The sequence below is a fragment of the Grampus griseus genome, assembly GCF_964374135.1.
Source record: "Grampus griseus genome assembly, chromosome: 16".
Classification (NCBI taxonomy): domain Eukaryota; kingdom Metazoa; phylum Chordata; class Mammalia; order Artiodactyla; family Delphinidae; genus Grampus; species Grampus griseus.
This window is the reverse complement of record NC_139010.1, coordinates 70061450-70078094: the sequence shown is the minus strand read 5'-3', so window position 1 is coordinate 70078094 and position 16645 is coordinate 70061450. Positions and strand designations below refer to the sequence as shown.

Sequence of the window (16645 nt, the reverse complement as noted above, 5' to 3'; positions counted from 1 at the left end):
CAATGTAAATACTATGTAAATAGTGGCTGGCACTCAGCAAATTCAAGTTTTGCTTTTTGGAACTTTCTGGAATTTCCACTCCCAATATTTCTGATCCACAGTTGGTTAGATCCACGGATGCGGATCAGAGGAGACAGTACTTATTTCTTCTAAGTCATTATTTTTTTAAGTCCAAGCACTTTACTAATGTAAAATTTACATTCTAAATATTTTTCCTTTGTGGTTTTCTGTGTTTTCCAAATGTTCTCCAATAATCAGATAAGTTGAAGATATTTCAATCAATTGTTTTCTTTTTAAGAAAAGTGAATTAAGGAACTGCCTGGTTTATTCAGGGTCCAGTGAAATGGAAATAAAATGATGCTGTCATGCCATCTAGTGGCACTGACACAAAAAAGCCAAGACAAGTGTGAGGGCTTGGGACCACCTGAGTCCAGCCCAGGCTTTTTGGGGAAAAAGAGGCGTCTTTTCGTTTCCCAGAATCCTTGAGGTTTCCAGAGGAGGGCGAGGGTCCTCAATTAGAGACGGATGGGGGTGCTACTGCCCCCTCCACTGCCTTACCTCCCTGCAATTCTGACACTTAGAGAAGGGAACTGGGGATGGGACGGGAGGGGGAAGGTGCCTGCCGTCAGCTGCAGGGAGCAGCCAGCGATGTTCCCACAGGCTGCACCCACACCTCTGAAGTGTGGGATGCAAAGTTCCCCACGCGCCACAGCGGGGGCCATGGGAGGGGCTACTGCACACCTGCCAGACTTGCAGGAAACAATCAGCATCTAGTGCTGTGTTCAGGTCACCCCAGTGAGTCACAGATAACAATCCCAGTTAGAATCCTTAAGGCACAGAGGGTAAGTGTGGGGCGTCCATGGGTCTGGTGTGATAAGGGACACTCCCTCTTTGCTTCAGATCACCCCATTTTAATCGCACGCAGAGTCTCACCCCATCATATACAAGGTCCCTGACGCCAGCCAAGTTTCTCATGAGGTCTCAGTCAGCAAAGCCGAGGCAGCAGGCACGGTCAGGGGAACACTGAGAGGCAGCAAATGCTGGTGCGGTTCTGTCACTGTGACACTAGAAATATACACAGCTTTACCTCTTTGCTGAGCAAGGGGGCTCAGTGGGCACGAGCCGCCTTCAACTATTCCCAGGGGTGCAGGTGCCACTTGCCTCTTCGTCGGCCCTCTCCCTCCACTTGGTCAAAGTCTGGTGGCTTCCACCTCCCAGGCACCTCTGGAAGCCCCAGTCCCGCTCCATCTACACCATCCACTCTGGCCTGGGGAGCAGCAATGGCCTCCTAACTCATGTCCCCTCACCACAAAGCCCTCCTCAGTGCACTCCCCTCCATGCTGCAGCGCCAGTGGTCTTGTGGGTTTCCGCAGGTGTAATCGATCAAGTCACTCTACAGCTTAAACCCTTTAGTGACATCGCCATCCTTACGATTGATTCCAAATCCTTTACGTGACCTGCAGACAAGTCCTGCTAAAATCTGGTTCAGCCCATCTCCCCTTGTCTCTGCTCTGTCCCCTCCGAGGGTCATTACACCACAGTTACTGGTTCCATGTCTGCCTTCCCCACCAGAACGTGAGTGAAGCAAGGGCCACGTCGACCTCACTGCTCTTGCCCCTGGTTGCAGCGCCAGGGCCAAACACAGAACCAGGTACATAAAGGTGGGAACAGAGACTGGTGGTTGAGAGCTTGGTTTTGAGAGGCAAGTGAATACAGGTTCAAATCCTGGTTCTGCCACTAATCAACCATGGGATTTGGTGCAAGGGACTTAAGCTCTCTCTGTCACGCCGCAAGTATTTAATGAATAAATGAAATAATGGATGTGACCAAAAATGGCATCTCAAGTGATTAATTTTAAAGCCAGTGATACTTTACTAGATGAAAGGACCTTCTATCCTGCTGAAGTTAAAAAAAAAAAAAAGGAAGGAAAAATCTAAATTTTACGGGTATGTCGCAAATCCTGATTGAATTTTGTTTGCATTGATTGCCTATTTGGTAGACGGCCCCTGTACCATCTAACACGTGGGTACGAGTCAGATGCCTAGAGAAGGCAAAGAAAATAAACAACTAACATTTCACAACCTAGATGAATAAGACATTAAATTGACATTTATTGTAGTTCAAGTACATTTAATAATTCAACAATCATGTCTTGCAATTCATACAACTAAAATAAGAGTTCATAAAATGGAATTTAAATATTTTGCAAGTATTTAATTTAAATATTCACTGTTTATTTTGATAATATGTAGCTTGACATCAATACCGGCCACACTATAAAAAAAGGTATAGTGGACCAGAATACAGAAGATTACCCAGGCTTATTTACCTTTCCAAAGAAGTTAAGGGGGTAAAAAAAAACCCACATCACAGACCACACCTATTTTTGCAAAATGATGGGTCTTTAAGGCAGTGGTCTCCAACCAGGGTACTCAGAGATTTTCCAAGGGGTGCAGACAAGACAATTCTAAGTAAATGAATTGCCGGTTCCTCAATTTCCATTTGTATTTCTCCTAAAACTGCTCTGCCTGAATATGATACCACCTCCCCTTCCCCAGTTTCCCATCTCCCACTAGAGAGGAGAAGGGTGGACTTCTCACCCACCCTGAAATCTTAGATGACATAGAAACTGCCACATCATCTAACTAAGACTTATGAAATGGCTATCATATGATTCCCGTTTCTCTTTCACTTAGAGGCAAGCTGCTTAGGCTGAATACTCAGAGAGATGGGAAAACTGAAATATTACTACATCCTTTGCAACTGTTCTGAGGGGGTGTGTAGTTTTACATTATTTGGTGGGTATGCGAGCGAAAACATTTGAAGGCCACTGCTCTAAAGGGTTTGCCCTGGGGAGTGGTTTAGCCTGGACCACTGGAACTCATGGCTTTGAAAAGTTTTCAGTAATTGGAGCTGTATTTTCTGGTCACCTCATCAGATATCTTTGACCCTCAATGGCAACCAGCGCCAGTGGAATTCGGATCCAGGATGCTGAGGCCTCCCCACTTCTCCGAGTCATGTCTGGGATGATATGACCAAAGGATCTCTGCGGGACGTTGCAGGGAGCCAGGATGCCCCTCATCACCAGCTCTCCCCCTCCCCCCGAACACTGCTTGGGAGCACTCCCTAACCTCACCCCCTATCCCCCTCGCTGTCCCTCCGCCGTGGGGCTTGGTGTAGGCGCTACGGAGAAGTCTGATGCTCTGACGCACAGACGGCTCCTGCCTCTACCAGGGAATACCACTCACATGACCAAGGTTAAGGAGGGGAGGGAAGGGGCTTCCCCCATGTCCCTGCAGCCCTACTTCTAAATAGAAAGCACGGCAGAGCTGTTAAGGGAGTGGCGCTGGTACTGTTTGGGTTCAGCTCTGCCATTTATTAACTGCCACCAGAAAGGCAGGCTACTAACCCTCTTTTTTTTTTTTTTTGCGGTACACGGGCCTCTCACTGTTGTGGCCTCTCCCATTGCGGAGTACAGGCTCCGGACGCACGGGCTCAGCGGCCATGGCTCACGGGCCCAGCCGCTCCACTGCATGTGGGATCTTCCCGGACCGGGGCACAAACCCATGTCCCCTGCATCGGCAGGCGGACCCTCAACCACTGCGCCACCAGGGAAGCCCTACTAACCCTCTTAATGCCTCAGTTTAGCTACCTGTTAAATGATGGTAAGAGTAGAACCATCTCCTGGGACTGACTGTGAGGACTCATGCAACACTGAGCTGGCATACAGACGCTTAGCAAATGAAGCTGTTATTATTATTATTGAATGCAAAGTTTAGAACTTCAAAAGTGAACTCCAAAAAGGAAAAGGTAGGAATCAGCAGAGTGCCACCCTACAACTTCCCATCCCATGGCCTTCAGTTCTGCCTGTCAGCCAAGGCCGTTCCCACTGGCAGCAGCAGCCCATGCTCTGCCCTGAAGGAGGCTAGCGGCAAATCACCTCTGACGGTGACAGCCCCTCACTCCTGGGCAGCTGCCACTCAGACACGCAGCAGCCAGGCAGGAGACCCCCAGAGCCTGGCTCTCCCATACCTGGGCTTGCCCTGGGGACAGGGGAGTGCACAGGGGGACCCCAGTGTTGTCACACACAGCTGGCAGGATTCTGTGCAAATCTCCCACGCACAGCATAGACCTCCTTCCCTGAAGGTCCGCTTCCGTGTGGGTGGGTGGGTGGAGAGGGCAGAGGCGTGGTAGGCTGAAGTGGCCCAGGGTCCCTCTTTAACTCAGCAAGGAAGGAAACTTACCTGAAGAGTGATGGGACAAAAGAGGACCGGTCTGGCTTCGCATCAACTGTGTCATTGCTTGCTGAGTCCCCAGCCCCCTGCTCCTCAATATGGTCTTGACTGTCTGCCATCTGGAAGGAAAAAAACCAACCAGAAAATTGGTACCCAGTGGCATCACTGGCCTCATGATATTTTTAAATAACACTCATTCAGTGACATAGCTTTTAATTAAGCCTGGAGATGACCAGTACTGCCTATTTGGGCTCCAGGGCTGCTGCACCAACAATTCATTCAAAGGCTCCAGCGCCAGCCCCATTTCAGGCCTCATTCCAGAGACGGGATACACAGTGGCAAAGAAAGCAAAGTCCCTGCCCCTCTGGGAGCTTCTGATCCAGCATTCAGGATTTTGTTAAATGTTCACTGCTTATGAGAAACTGTGGAAGGTTCGTCAAAGTCTGTAACAACAAGAAACTCCCCCTAAATTCTTGGCAGGTTATAAGATGCTCATCCTTTGCCCGACATCACTCAAACCCAGTTAAAAAACAGCAACGACCTGGAGTATAAAGTTCTCTTTCTGCTTCAGATGGTTTTACATGGTTCTACCAGAGTAGATTTCCATCAAATTATTTTCCTGCTCAAGAATTTTCACGAGATCCCTATGATCTAAAAGTTCAAATCTTAAACTGAACTCATTGGATCTTAGGGTCTTCATTATCTAGTACTGGAGTCGATGACAGACGATGGCCCACCACCTGTTTTATTGTTTGTTTGGTTTTTCTTTGAGTTTTACTTGTTCTTCCTTTTTCTAATTTTATAAGGTTGAAGCTGAATTGACTGATTTGTGATCTTACTTCTTTCCTACATACAGGTGTTCAGTGCTAAAAATTTCACTCTAAGTACTCACCACCTGTTTTTGTAAATAAAATTGGAACACAGCCACGCCCCTTCATTTACATGCTGTCTGCGGCTACTTTCCCACCACAACCAGAGTCGAGTAATTGTGACAGAGATCATGTGGCCTAAAAAGCCCCAAATATTTACTACCTGGCCTTTTACAAAAAAGGTTTGCCAAGCCCTGATCTAGGATAACTACCAGCCAGTAGGATCCCCGACTCACCTTCTACTTCCCTTACTTCAAGTAGTAAAAATAGCAATAATAAGAATAGAAACTCACACTTCTTATTTGCTGTGCTAATTGTTTCATAAGCATTATCTTATTTAACACTCCCCCAAATGCTGTTAGATCAGCCCTATGATCACTGCCTTTTGACAGATGAGAAAGCTGCAGTTAGAAAAGGTTAGTAACTAGTCCCAGGCTAAGTAACTAGTAAACTAGACTTGGATCAGAAGCCGGCAAACAGGCACTCAGAACCCACTCCTCACCACCACACCATTCAGCCTCCCAGCCTCCTAGCATCCTTGGGCTCACTACGCTCATTTCAGGGTCCATCAGGGCTTCTGGTTCTCCCTTTCTGGTAGTCACCACCCAAATGTTTGCTGGACAGGCCATCTTTGCCCAGCTGGCTAGTTCTCAATCTTCAGAATTCAGTTTAATGGCACCTTTGCAGGAGGTCCTCCTGGATTACACCTACCTCACCAACTCCCTCCCTTCCCCCAGTCCCTCTACAGCCCTTCTATTGATCTTGTTTACTTGCACTCTAGTTACTGCTTGGTTCAAACACGACAATGTAAGTTCATCATGGCAGAGGCCCCTGGCACACAAAAAGTATTTGCTAGATCCGGCTTCCCTGGTGGCGCAGTGGTTAAGAATCTGCCTGCCAATGCAGGGGACAGGGGTTCGAGCCCTGGTCCGGGAAGATCCCACATGCCATGGAGCAACTATGCCGGTGCACCACAACTACTGAGCCTGCACTCTAGAGCCCGCAAGCCACAACTACTGAGCCTGCGCTCTAGAGCCCGTTAGCCACAACTACTGAGCCCGCGTGCCACATCTATTGAAGCCTGTGCGCCTAGAGCCTGTGCTCTGCAGCAAGAGAAGCCACTGCAATGAGGAGCCCACGCACCGCAAGGAAGAGCAGCCCCCACTCGCCGCAACTAGAGAAAAGCCCGCGCGCAGCAACGAAGACCCAACACAGCCAAAAGTAAACATAAATAAAATAAATTTATTTAAAAAAAGTATTTGCTAGATAAACATTAATTGAGTGGGAAGCTGGAAGAAACAAATGCACTGAGGGAAGAGAATTAGCTAAGTGACACAGCTGGTCAGAAGCAGAGCCTTGAGTCATCTCTCCTAAACCAAGTCCTGTGTCCTTTCCCGTAAAGGGACTGGCCTTCAGTAACAAAGGGAAACCTCTCCAGGCTCTAATTCCTGCCGATCTCAATCTCTGAGCAATCGCACAGTGGGCCAGGGTGGCAGCTGCAGGTCTGTGTTCCTGTCAGGCTCACCCAGGGATGTTTTCACACCACTGGAAAACAAGATGGCATCTATCTCACAGAACCCCCGTGCCCCAGAGCACAAGCAATGACTTTTGGAGGTGGGCAGAAGGAATCCAACTTGGGGGGAGGTATCCAAGATGGCAAAACGCCAACCTTGTGTCCTTGAGCCCCGAGAGGCATTATCATGTCACCCTGCAGCTTGTTTAGGGGTGAGCTGGGCAGTGAGGGGAGAAGTGAGAGGAAGGGCGAATCCTGTAGCCGGATCTTTACAAAGACAGTGAGAAGTCCGACGGCTATCTTGTTCCTCAACACATCGTGAACCCCCCATCATAGCCACCAAACTGTTTCCAGTTGTGAGGCAGTAAGATTTTTCTGATTAGGACCCAAAATGTTTCTTGAACACAGAGATAAGCCATCCCCAGAGGAGATGAGTGTAAGTCCGGGCATGCAGAAAACACTCAGTCATTTTTATTTCATTTCCTTTATACAGACTTAGTTACTTTTCAATGTGGACTGTTATTAGCAAAGCACGGACGTATTTTCAAAATTAACAAGTTAACGTTATACAAAATCCACCAGAAAAAGACACTAAATTCGACATGTGGTGTTGAAGCCTTGAGTCTTTTGCTAAGGCTAATCTTAAAGACTGAATCTAGGAAGTATGATGATATAACAGTGTGACCATTATATATAGATATAATTTCCTGGAAGTCCAAGGCACCAGGTGTGTGCTAGGAGCCGGGGATACACCTGACCTGGTCCTGCCTTGTTGAGAGACAGGCACTGATAAACAGCACAAATGCTGATGGACAACCGTGATCAGTGCCATGAGGATGAACAACTTGTGGCCACAGTAGGGGACCTGACCTAGCCCCAGAGGAATTAGGGAGGGTTCTCAGGGGAGGAAATGTTTGACCTGAGGTCTGAGAAGGGGAAGCAGTGAGGGTGGAACTGAGGGAGGCACAGGGAACTGCATGCCCGTCAAACACCTGACATGCTCCATTGACGGAGAGGCTCAGTTTGAATCCCGTGTCCCCCCCCAGATTTTTGGAGGGAGATTTGGACTTAGCGGCAGGCTGATTTCTATGGCTCAGTGGTAGGAGGATCTCCAGAACTTTCTCTGCAAACACTAGGCCAGAAGGGTCTTCTGTGTGAAACCTACAGCATCTTTCTGGGTTGATGCTGTTTACCGTCCAGGAGGGCAGCAAGAGTCCCTTCTAACAAGTTGCCAGAGTGTGCGTCTAGAACGAGGCAGTGCTAGGGCTTTACTCTGAAATCTGTAAGGCTAAACGTTCAGTGACTTCCTTATTCCTATGAGACTGGGCTTAATTTCTGGGTGAAATCACGTTCACCCAGAATGAGGGTGGTGACCGAGTGGGGAGCCTGGTCTCGGTCACATCATATTAGTCAAGCCAAGACTTGGTGTTGACCTTTTATTTCTGCTTATCTTCACAGCCCAAGACAATGCAGGCCTATCTCAGTCTACTATACTTGGAGAGGGCATGCCTGGCGTTATTTTCTTGCATTCGTCCCCGCTGTAACGCTCAGGATGCAAAGAGCAGTCAGCCATTCAAGGGAATATTGCTTATTCAATTGTTTCAATTGTTAAAAACATCTATCTTCTCTTTAAATAAATGAATATATAATACACATGAAGCATTAACCGTGTCAGGCACTCTCTGTAAGCACTCTGCTAATTATTATTATTACTATGATCCACTAGGACTCTTATTTGTAGATTATCTTAATCATCCTTTTATAGTTCCAGTTATAGAAAAGTGCCAGGTACATGGCAGGCACTCAAAATTTCTTGATAAATGTCACAACTGAAATGTACTTAAAAATTTTTAATCCCTCAGGGCCCCGAATCAATTGTTGATATGGGACAGACCACAGAACCAAAGGGACCTAGGAGGGAGGCTGAGAACCCAGTTACGGTGAACCACAGACCAGGGGTTTAAATCAGTGCCTCCACCTATTAGCCATAGGACCTTGAACAAAGTACTCAACCTCGCCAAGCCCGAGTTTCCTCATCTGTAAAATGGGAGAATGGTGACGCCTAAGTCACACATGGCTATGAGGATGCATGGGACAGCGCATGTAAAATGCTAAGCATGGCGTCTAAATGTTCACTAAGTATTCCCTGTTATCACCACTGTCCACAGAACTCAAGACTAAGACGACATTCAACTGTCAACCCTCTGTTATTTTAAAAATCACATTAACATTTTAAACAGCTTTTGTGGAGACTGAAAAGAAAGTTCCTCTAGTGTTATTTCTATACATGCTTAATAGGCGACTGGTACAGATCTGGTAGGAAATCAGTTCCCAGCTACGGTCTGAATTTCATTGCAGCTGCTTCCCCTGAAAAGTGACATAATACAACTTGTGCCTCACTCTTGCCCCAACGAAGACAATCTTCCTAAAAGGCTCAAAGAGAAGCAGCCCAGGGGACCTCCACCGCTCCCCTCCAGCACCTGGAGGGGGAGGGGGCTCTGCTGGGCGATGAAGTACTCCACCTGATGCTCACAGCACTGCTAAGAGGCTGTATTTGCAGAAGAAACTTCAGTTTTCTCAGAGAGGTTAGGTAACCTGCCCAAGGCCACAGAGCTAAGAGGAAGCAGAAATGGATTATGAACCTAGGCGGTGACTGGCTACCTGGGATGAAGGTCAGGCCATAGACCCTAAAGGAGGAAATAGCCTGTAAGTAAACTAAGGTTAGGGCCAAGTCCTTGGCCAGCCCAGGAGTTCAAGGGAAAAGGCTGCGAATGACTCAGAATCACCCACATATAATTTTACTTCCCCCCAAAAAGCGAAGTTGAATACAACGGTGAAAGGCGGCAGCCTGAGTCCTGCCTTCTTACGCTTCCTGAAGGAATCTTCAAGAGCCGTGCACAAGGGTACCTGAACAAAGATGACAGCGGCTTACGGGTAGCCTGCTAAGCCCTGACAGATGCACTGCTATGCACCACAATCACCTCATTCCATCGTCGCGGCAACCGTCAGCCCGGGCCCACCACTATCCCCATTTCACAGACAAGCACAGAGAGGGCCAAGGCCCCACAGCTGACGGGCAAGGACGCTGGGACTGGAACCCTGGGCTGTCAACACGGGAGCCCCCGCAGTTAGCCAGGCGAGAGAACGAACCCCTCCCGCCCTCCTAAATCCACCCCTCCTTCTTTTCCAAATCCCGAATAGTACCGGGTGTCCCAAGCCCGGGGACCAGAAGGGAAGGGAGGACAAGCTGAACAAAGCAGGCGATGCTGGGGGTGGCGGAGAGCCTTCTTCCCCTAAGTTGAGCGCCGGCCGTCGGGGCAGCTTAGTCCGAAGGGACCGGGCCCCCACCGACCGTGCTCGGTGGGAAGGGAGGAAGGAGGCAGGGGAAGGCAGGGCAGGAGGGCGGCGGCGGGCGGAAGAGGCGCCGGCGGAGGCGGGGGCCAAAGTTACCGTTCCCCCGGCGATCGGGAGGCCAGAGCTGGCTGCAGTCTCCGTCCCTCCGCCGAGAGTCTGCGGCCGCTCGAACGAAAGCGAAAGTAAAAGCCCCTATGCGGCCAGGGGAGGAGTCGCCCGGGGCTGGAAACGGACCCGGCAGGCGGGGCGGCGGACACCGCCTCCGGCTCGGGACCCCGCGCTCCGTAAAGTTGGCCGCGCGCAGGACCACCAGGCCGCCGCGCGCCCCTTCGGGGAGAGCGCGCCCAGCCCAGCCGGCCAACTGTCGCGCGCGCCATCGCCGGAGGGCGCCCTCAGCAAAGCTGGCCGCGGGCACCGGAGACCGTGCTGGGCAAAGTTTGCAGAGGTCTAAGACCGCTCTCCGAGTGACCGGAAAGCCCGCTCCGCAAACCCGCCGCACGCGGCCTCCTCATCCAGGCGACCAGGCGAACTGAAGAGCGCGCCCAGCCGACTTCGCGGCTCTGGACGATGGGGCGCTCGTCGGAGCCCCCAGCTCCTGCCCTCCCGTTGCTGCCCGGGTCTACACCTGGGCTTCGGCCTCCACACCAGCTCCAGGACCCAGTTCCCAAGGCCCGAAGGCGCCTCCCCCGCCAGACCCTGACCCCAGTTTGCGCGGGTTGCGCCCCTCGGGGGACTGGGCGCCCACATCTGCAAGAGCTACCGTCGCCCAGGGGCCCGCGCTGGGAGCCGCCGTGGTCTCCCGCCTCCCAGAACTTGCTTCGAGTACCAGGTGTGCCTTTCTCAGCCTTGGGCAGCAGGACGCTAACTCCGTTTTCTGCAGAGCGCGTCCCCAGTGCCTAACACGGCCTGCTGGCCTGGATGTAGCGCCAGAATCATTCATGGACTATTTATTGAGTGCCCCCATGTGTCAGCCGCTGGGTACGTGGCCGTGACTTGGTCTAATGTGGGAGAGTCAGTGTAGTCCCCCCAGCACCACTTCACCCCGGCGTCTCCCACATCTGCAACACCCACGCACCCTCCCACATTTGTCCTTTTTCAACCTTCGGCCTCCAACTGAGGCCTCCAAGGCCTTGCTCTGCGAGACTCCTCAGGGGACCAGCTAATGAACACAGTCGCACTGAGGTGTAAATAGCTGAGGAGAAATTACAGTTTTATTCACACCAGAGATGTTGGCTGTGAAACTGTCAATGCCTTGAGTGAAAGGAGTGAACCTTCGTGGTGTGACATCGGGCAAGAACCACATCTTGTCTTTTATTTGCTCTCCTCTGGGACTGAGACTTCAATATTGTCCGTAAAATCTCACCAGGTAAGGACACTTTCTTGGTTTAAGAAAGACTGGTCCCAGGCAAGGGTAAGGGAGTAATTATAATTTATTAACTTCTGCCAGAATACTGAATTCCTGAATATTTTAAACAAGCAGTTACACAATTTCCACTATGGCTGCCCTATAGGCTGCTTTTGTGCCACTCCCACCCCCCAATTCGTATGTTGAAACTTAATCCCTAAAGTGATGGCTTTAGGAGGTAAGGCCTTTGGGAGGTGCTTAAATCTTGAGGGTGGAGCCCTGGTGAATGGGATTAGTGCCTTTGTAAAGGAGGCCAGACAGAGCTCCCTGGCCTTTTCCACCGCAGAGAGAAGTTGCAGTCTGCAACCCAAAGAGGGCTTTGACTAGAACCCAGGCATGCTGGCACCCTGATCTTGGCCTTCTAGCCTCCAGAACTGTGAAGAATAGATTTCTGTTGTTTATAAGCTACTCAGTCTGTGGTATTTTGTCACAGCAGCCAAAACAGACTAAGACAGGCTGCACTACTCTCTTTAATACCCATATTTGTGGGACTTCCCTGGTAGTGCAGTGGTTAAGAATCTGCCTGCCAATGCAGGGGACAGGGGTTCGAGCCCTGGTCCAGGAAGATCCCACATGCCACGTAGCAACTAAGCCCTACTGAAGCCTGTGAGCCTAGAGCCCGTGCTCTGCAACAAGAGAAGCCACTGCAATGAGAAGCCCGCGCACCGCAACAAAGACTCAGTACAGCCGTAGATAAATTTTAAAAATAATAAACTTACGCTTAAAAAAATACCCATATTTGCAAAATATCAGGCAAACTAAATTATTTTAGACACAAAGATAATTTACTTTTTGAAGGAATTCAATTGTGAATCATGGGAGAAATGAAAAATCCTATGAGTAAGGCAAATAAATTACTCTTTAATTTATCTGATTTATAAAATTGTTTTTGCAAGTTATTCCTGAAATATGATGAAACGGTGTTAGATGTAGAGGAGCCTTAACAACTAATCCCTCTGCTCATATTATAGATAAAGAATCTGAGGCACAGAGAGGTTGCCAACATCACAAGCTTTCTAGTGGCAGAACCAGGATCAGGTTGCCTAGAAAAATAATGAATTTTTCATCCACAAGAAGGTTCTACCATAAATTATATCACGCAATTGTTAAAATATGTTGCACACAGGATTTCATTGCTGGCTCAGGTAGAAAGACGGTTTGAAGGAAAGCTTTCTTTTTTCAGTTCTGTAGTGTAGACTGGCATGGGAACTCCCAATGTATTGCTCCGAGGCTGGATTATCACTGTACCAACACATAAAATCACAGATATGTGAAAGGGAAGAAACAATTTTGAACTTTCCCTCTATAATAATTGTACTGACCCTTTAGACCCAAATGATATTCTCTTCTAATTGTATTTCCTGTGTTTCTCCAGCCTTGGCCCATATCATTGTTTTCTGCTTCCTTTCCAAACTCACATGAGTAGAGCATGAGTCTTCCTCTTCACCCTAGAAAAAGAGACCAAGAGATCCAGTGTCCAGTGGCTTCTTTGGGAAAGGACCCTCGTGTTGACTCTCCCCCCTCCATTTCCTGCCTTCTTACTTCTCTCCCTGGGACCATCCTTCTGAATAAAGTCCTTGCACATAAGCCTTTGCCCCAGGTTCTGTTTTTTGGGTAACCCAGGCTAACACACATTGTCTGAACCGATGCCGGGGGCAGAAGAGCATGTGTGCTCATTGGCTGAGGCTTGGAGGACCTCATGTAATCACTGTGACAAGGGGGAGGGGCTGTACTGGATGTGAGAGGGGTCAGCTGGGCACAGGGAAGACCATCCACAAGGTCTATCAAGCAGATGAGGGCTGTGTGTCTCTTGCCAGCAACAAGGGTTCATTTTAGGTCCTTAAACTGTCCCATTTCCAGTTCTACGGGGTTGTTTTTGCTCACTATTTCTGATACATAGTAAGTGCCTTTTAAAAGCAGAAGTGATGGTAGGAGTCAAATTTAACATCTTTCATTTGGGCCATCCTTGTTTTCACAAGGGTGACTGAGAACTTGTGGCAGCGATGCAATCACAACCTTAGAGGAGTGTTAGGTAGTTTTTTTCTTTAAAGGAAATCTGGCTGCGATTCCTCATCCCTCTGGATGGGGGCAGAGTTCTTTCTCTGTGATTACTGGGGCTTCCAGCCCAGGTCCAGGTAAGGCTGGAGAAATCCCACACAGAGCAAAACGTGTGGGGAACCTATAGGTCTTAGTTCTTTGCCTTTGCTCTTCCCCTTTGTTCAGGCTGCCTTGTATCACATTTCAGCCTGGGAGTCTTCCTGGGTCTAGAGCCCCTACGTAGAGCCTCCTTCCCCTGCTGAGAAGGCAGCGCTATGCCCACTCTCCATCTGTGGGGGAATTCACACTGCACCCTCTCAGTGTCATGGCAACGCTGCTCTTCTTCACTCGCTCTGTGGCCTCCTCCCCCTGGTTCTCCCAACACAACACAAAAGCACCACTGATTTCTCTCTGCCCTACCTGGGGTCCCTCCAGCAGAGTTTCCTCAGAGCCTTTTCTTTAGGCCACAGATCGCTAATTGGTAGCCTGCCGTCTAAGTACTGCCCATGTTTCTGTTTTATTGTTTTATTCCCAGTGTTTTACAAAAGAGAATTTCAGGTGCAGATGCAGATATCTGGCTTTTCTGGAAAAATCATAATATTAGGCGATGCCGGGTACTGATTGCCTCATGACAGATTGCTGGCGTGGAGTGGTTCAGATGGGACATGTGACCTATGGCTTCACCTCTGTCCCCTGTACTTATTTTGGTGTATTAAGTTGATTTCTTTGATTTGATAAATACTTGTTGAGCCCCTTTTCCATATCAGACCTTGTTCTAGGCACTGGGGATACAGAAAGGACAATAAGGACCAAGGCTCCTATTTTGATGGAACTCATGTTTTGATGGAGGAGACGGATAATTTTTAAAAGTAGATATAGTGGGCTTCCCTGGTGGCACAGTGGTTGAGAGTCCGCCTGCCGATGCAGGGGACACGGGTTCGTGCCCTGGTCCGGGAAGATCCCACATGCCGCGGAGCGGCTGGGCCCGTGAGCCATGGCCGCTGAGCCTGCGCGTCCGGAGCCTGTGCTCCGCAGCGGGAGAGGCCACGACAGTGAGAGGCCCATGTACCACAAAAAAAAAAAAAAAAAGTAGATATAGTAAGATTTCAGGGGTCAGGTGGTGGTAACCGCTGTGAAGAGCATAAAGCAGGGGGAGGGTCATAGAAGGCAGTGAGCTGAGGGGGGGGACAGGTGTGATGCCGTCTTTTGTAAGCTGTTTCTGGAAGGCCTGTTTTAAGTGACATTTAGGTAGACCCCTGAAGGCAGTGAGGGGCTTCACAAAGCCAAGAAGAGAGCTTGTCTTCAAGCTGCTCCCTTTCAAGCCTGGGAGGCAAGGACTTCTTGGAACGGTCCAGGATAGCATACAGAAGCCGGCACTCAAAGAGTTCTCATCTGTTCTTAGTTTTGCATTCTTGCAGAAGCTACACACGAATTGATATCTTAACAAGTTTGCCGTCCTACTCTTATAAACATCTTTATTTATTTTTTTAAGTTTTATTGAATTATAGTTGATTTACAATGTTCTGTTAATTTCTGCTGTACAGCAAAGTGACTCAGTTACACATATATATACATATATATTTTTCATATTCTTTTCTTTTATGGTTTGTCCAGGATATTGAATATAGTTCCCTGTGCTATACAGTAGGACCTTGTTTATCCATCCTATATATAATAGTTTGCCTCTGCTAATCCCCAACTTCCAGTCTTTTCCACTCCTACCCCCCTTCCCCTTGGCAACCACAAGTCTGTTCTCTATGTCTGAGTCTTTTTTTGTTTCATAGATATGTTCATTTGTGTTGTATTTTAGATTCCACATATAAGTGATATCATATGGTATTTATCTTTTTCTTTGTCTTATTTCACTTAGTATGATCATCTCTAGGTCCATCCATGTTGCTGCAAACGGCATTATTTCTTTTTTATGGCTGAGTAATATTAAACATTTTTAATAGACAAGGCTAAATTTCAGATATGACATTTACCCTCCTGTGGAGTGAGTCAATCCTGTTTTATTTTCTTTTGCGGGGGGAGCTGGACTTTCCGCCTTACTCACAGGCCTCACAGAGCAAGCTTTCTCATTTGGTCGTTGGATGAGGGTGTGGTGTATGCCTTCGAGTTCTTTTCTTGGATTATGATCACAGTTAGTGTTAAACTACTACATGCTGCCTGATCGTACACGAGGACTTGGTCATCCACTTAGACGTGATGCTGTTGTGAGTTCACTTTTCTATTTAGGGAAGCGTGTCAGCTGGGAATACCTCCACCTTATTTCCCAGACGCATGCGTGCTGAGCGAGTTGCCAAAATAGCCCTTTGAGTAAGTGGCAGCTTTAAAAACCATCCAGCTGCTGACTTCAAACTAGAAGGTCAGCAGAGGAAAGTGGAAGTTGGATTCTGAACAGTCAGGGTGCCCACAGAAATTTACTAGGGGTCGGGATCTTGGAGACTTGAACAACTAGACTGGGGCTTCTCCTTGGATTTCTTACTTGTTACCTATCTTTGTCTTCTCTCTTCGGACTTCAAGATGAATGTGCAGGCTTGCTCCAGGTGTGGGTACGGAGTATACCCTGCTGAGAAGATCAGCTGTCTAGACCAGGTCAGTAGACTTTTCTTGGCCTTTGGGAATCATAACAAACATGAGAAATTTATCTTCTCACATATGGACATGTGGGCTTTTTTAAACCACCAAAATAAGATGCTTTCCCCACCTTTCTTCACTTCTACCCATTTCTAGCTACATCTCCTGTATTGCCTCAAATTTTTAAAATTCATTTATGTATCGTAGCCATGTGTGTGTGTGTTTTATCACCATTTTATCACTAAAGCTCATTTTTTTTTACCCTGAAATATATTAAGAATCCTGAGTCTGAAAAAAAAAGGTAATTTTGCTAAATCTTTTCTGTTTGATTTCTAGATATGGCACAAAGCATGTTTTCACTGTGAAATTTGCAAGATGATGCTATCGGTTAATAACTTTGTGAGTCACCAGAAAAAGCCATACTGTCATGCGTAAGTGTTTGACGCCTCTTCCCAACACCTCTTGAGTTGTGTTTATCTTTTTTTTAACAAGCAGCCAACTGGAAGTTCAAATCACACACTCCAGGGTTAAATCCAAGAAATGCCTTCTCAAAAGTTTTTACTTCCATACAAACTTCCATACAATCATTACAGAGACTTAAGACGGGATTTTATGCAATGGACAGAAAGTTGAAAATTTCAGATTTCTTATA

General features: G+C 48.0%; 2 protein-coding genes across 7 annotated transcripts in view; one reads left to right on the top strand and one right to left on the bottom strand.

Moving 5' to 3' along the window:
• The window catches only part of CASP7 (caspase 7), a 30240-nt gene extending 20114 nt beyond the window's left edge, over window positions 1-10126 (bottom strand). Inside the window, exons 1-2 of the mRNA XM_082674152.1 lie at window positions 10068-10126; window positions 4245-4354 (exon numbers count right to left, since the gene is read on the bottom strand). Of these exons, the coding sequence (XP_082530278.1) occupies window positions 4245-4354 (110 nt within the window). The 5' untranslated portion in view covers window positions 10068-10126. The remainder of the gene's footprint in view (window positions 1-4244; window positions 4355-10067) is intronic.
• Window positions 10127-15759: 5633 nt separating this feature from the next.
• NRAP (nebulin related anchoring protein) overlaps window positions 15760-16645 on the top strand; it is a 70655-nt gene continuing 69769 nt past the window's right edge. For all 6 annotated transcript variants that reach the window (XM_082673069.1, XM_082673068.1, XM_082673067.1 and 3 more), the window contains exons 1-2: window positions 15760-16011; window positions 16330-16424. In XM_082673069.1, the coding sequence (XP_082529195.1) occupies window positions 15940-16011; window positions 16330-16424 (167 nt within the window). In that variant the 5' untranslated portion in view covers window positions 15760-15939. The remainder of the gene's footprint in view (window positions 16012-16329; window positions 16425-16645) is intronic.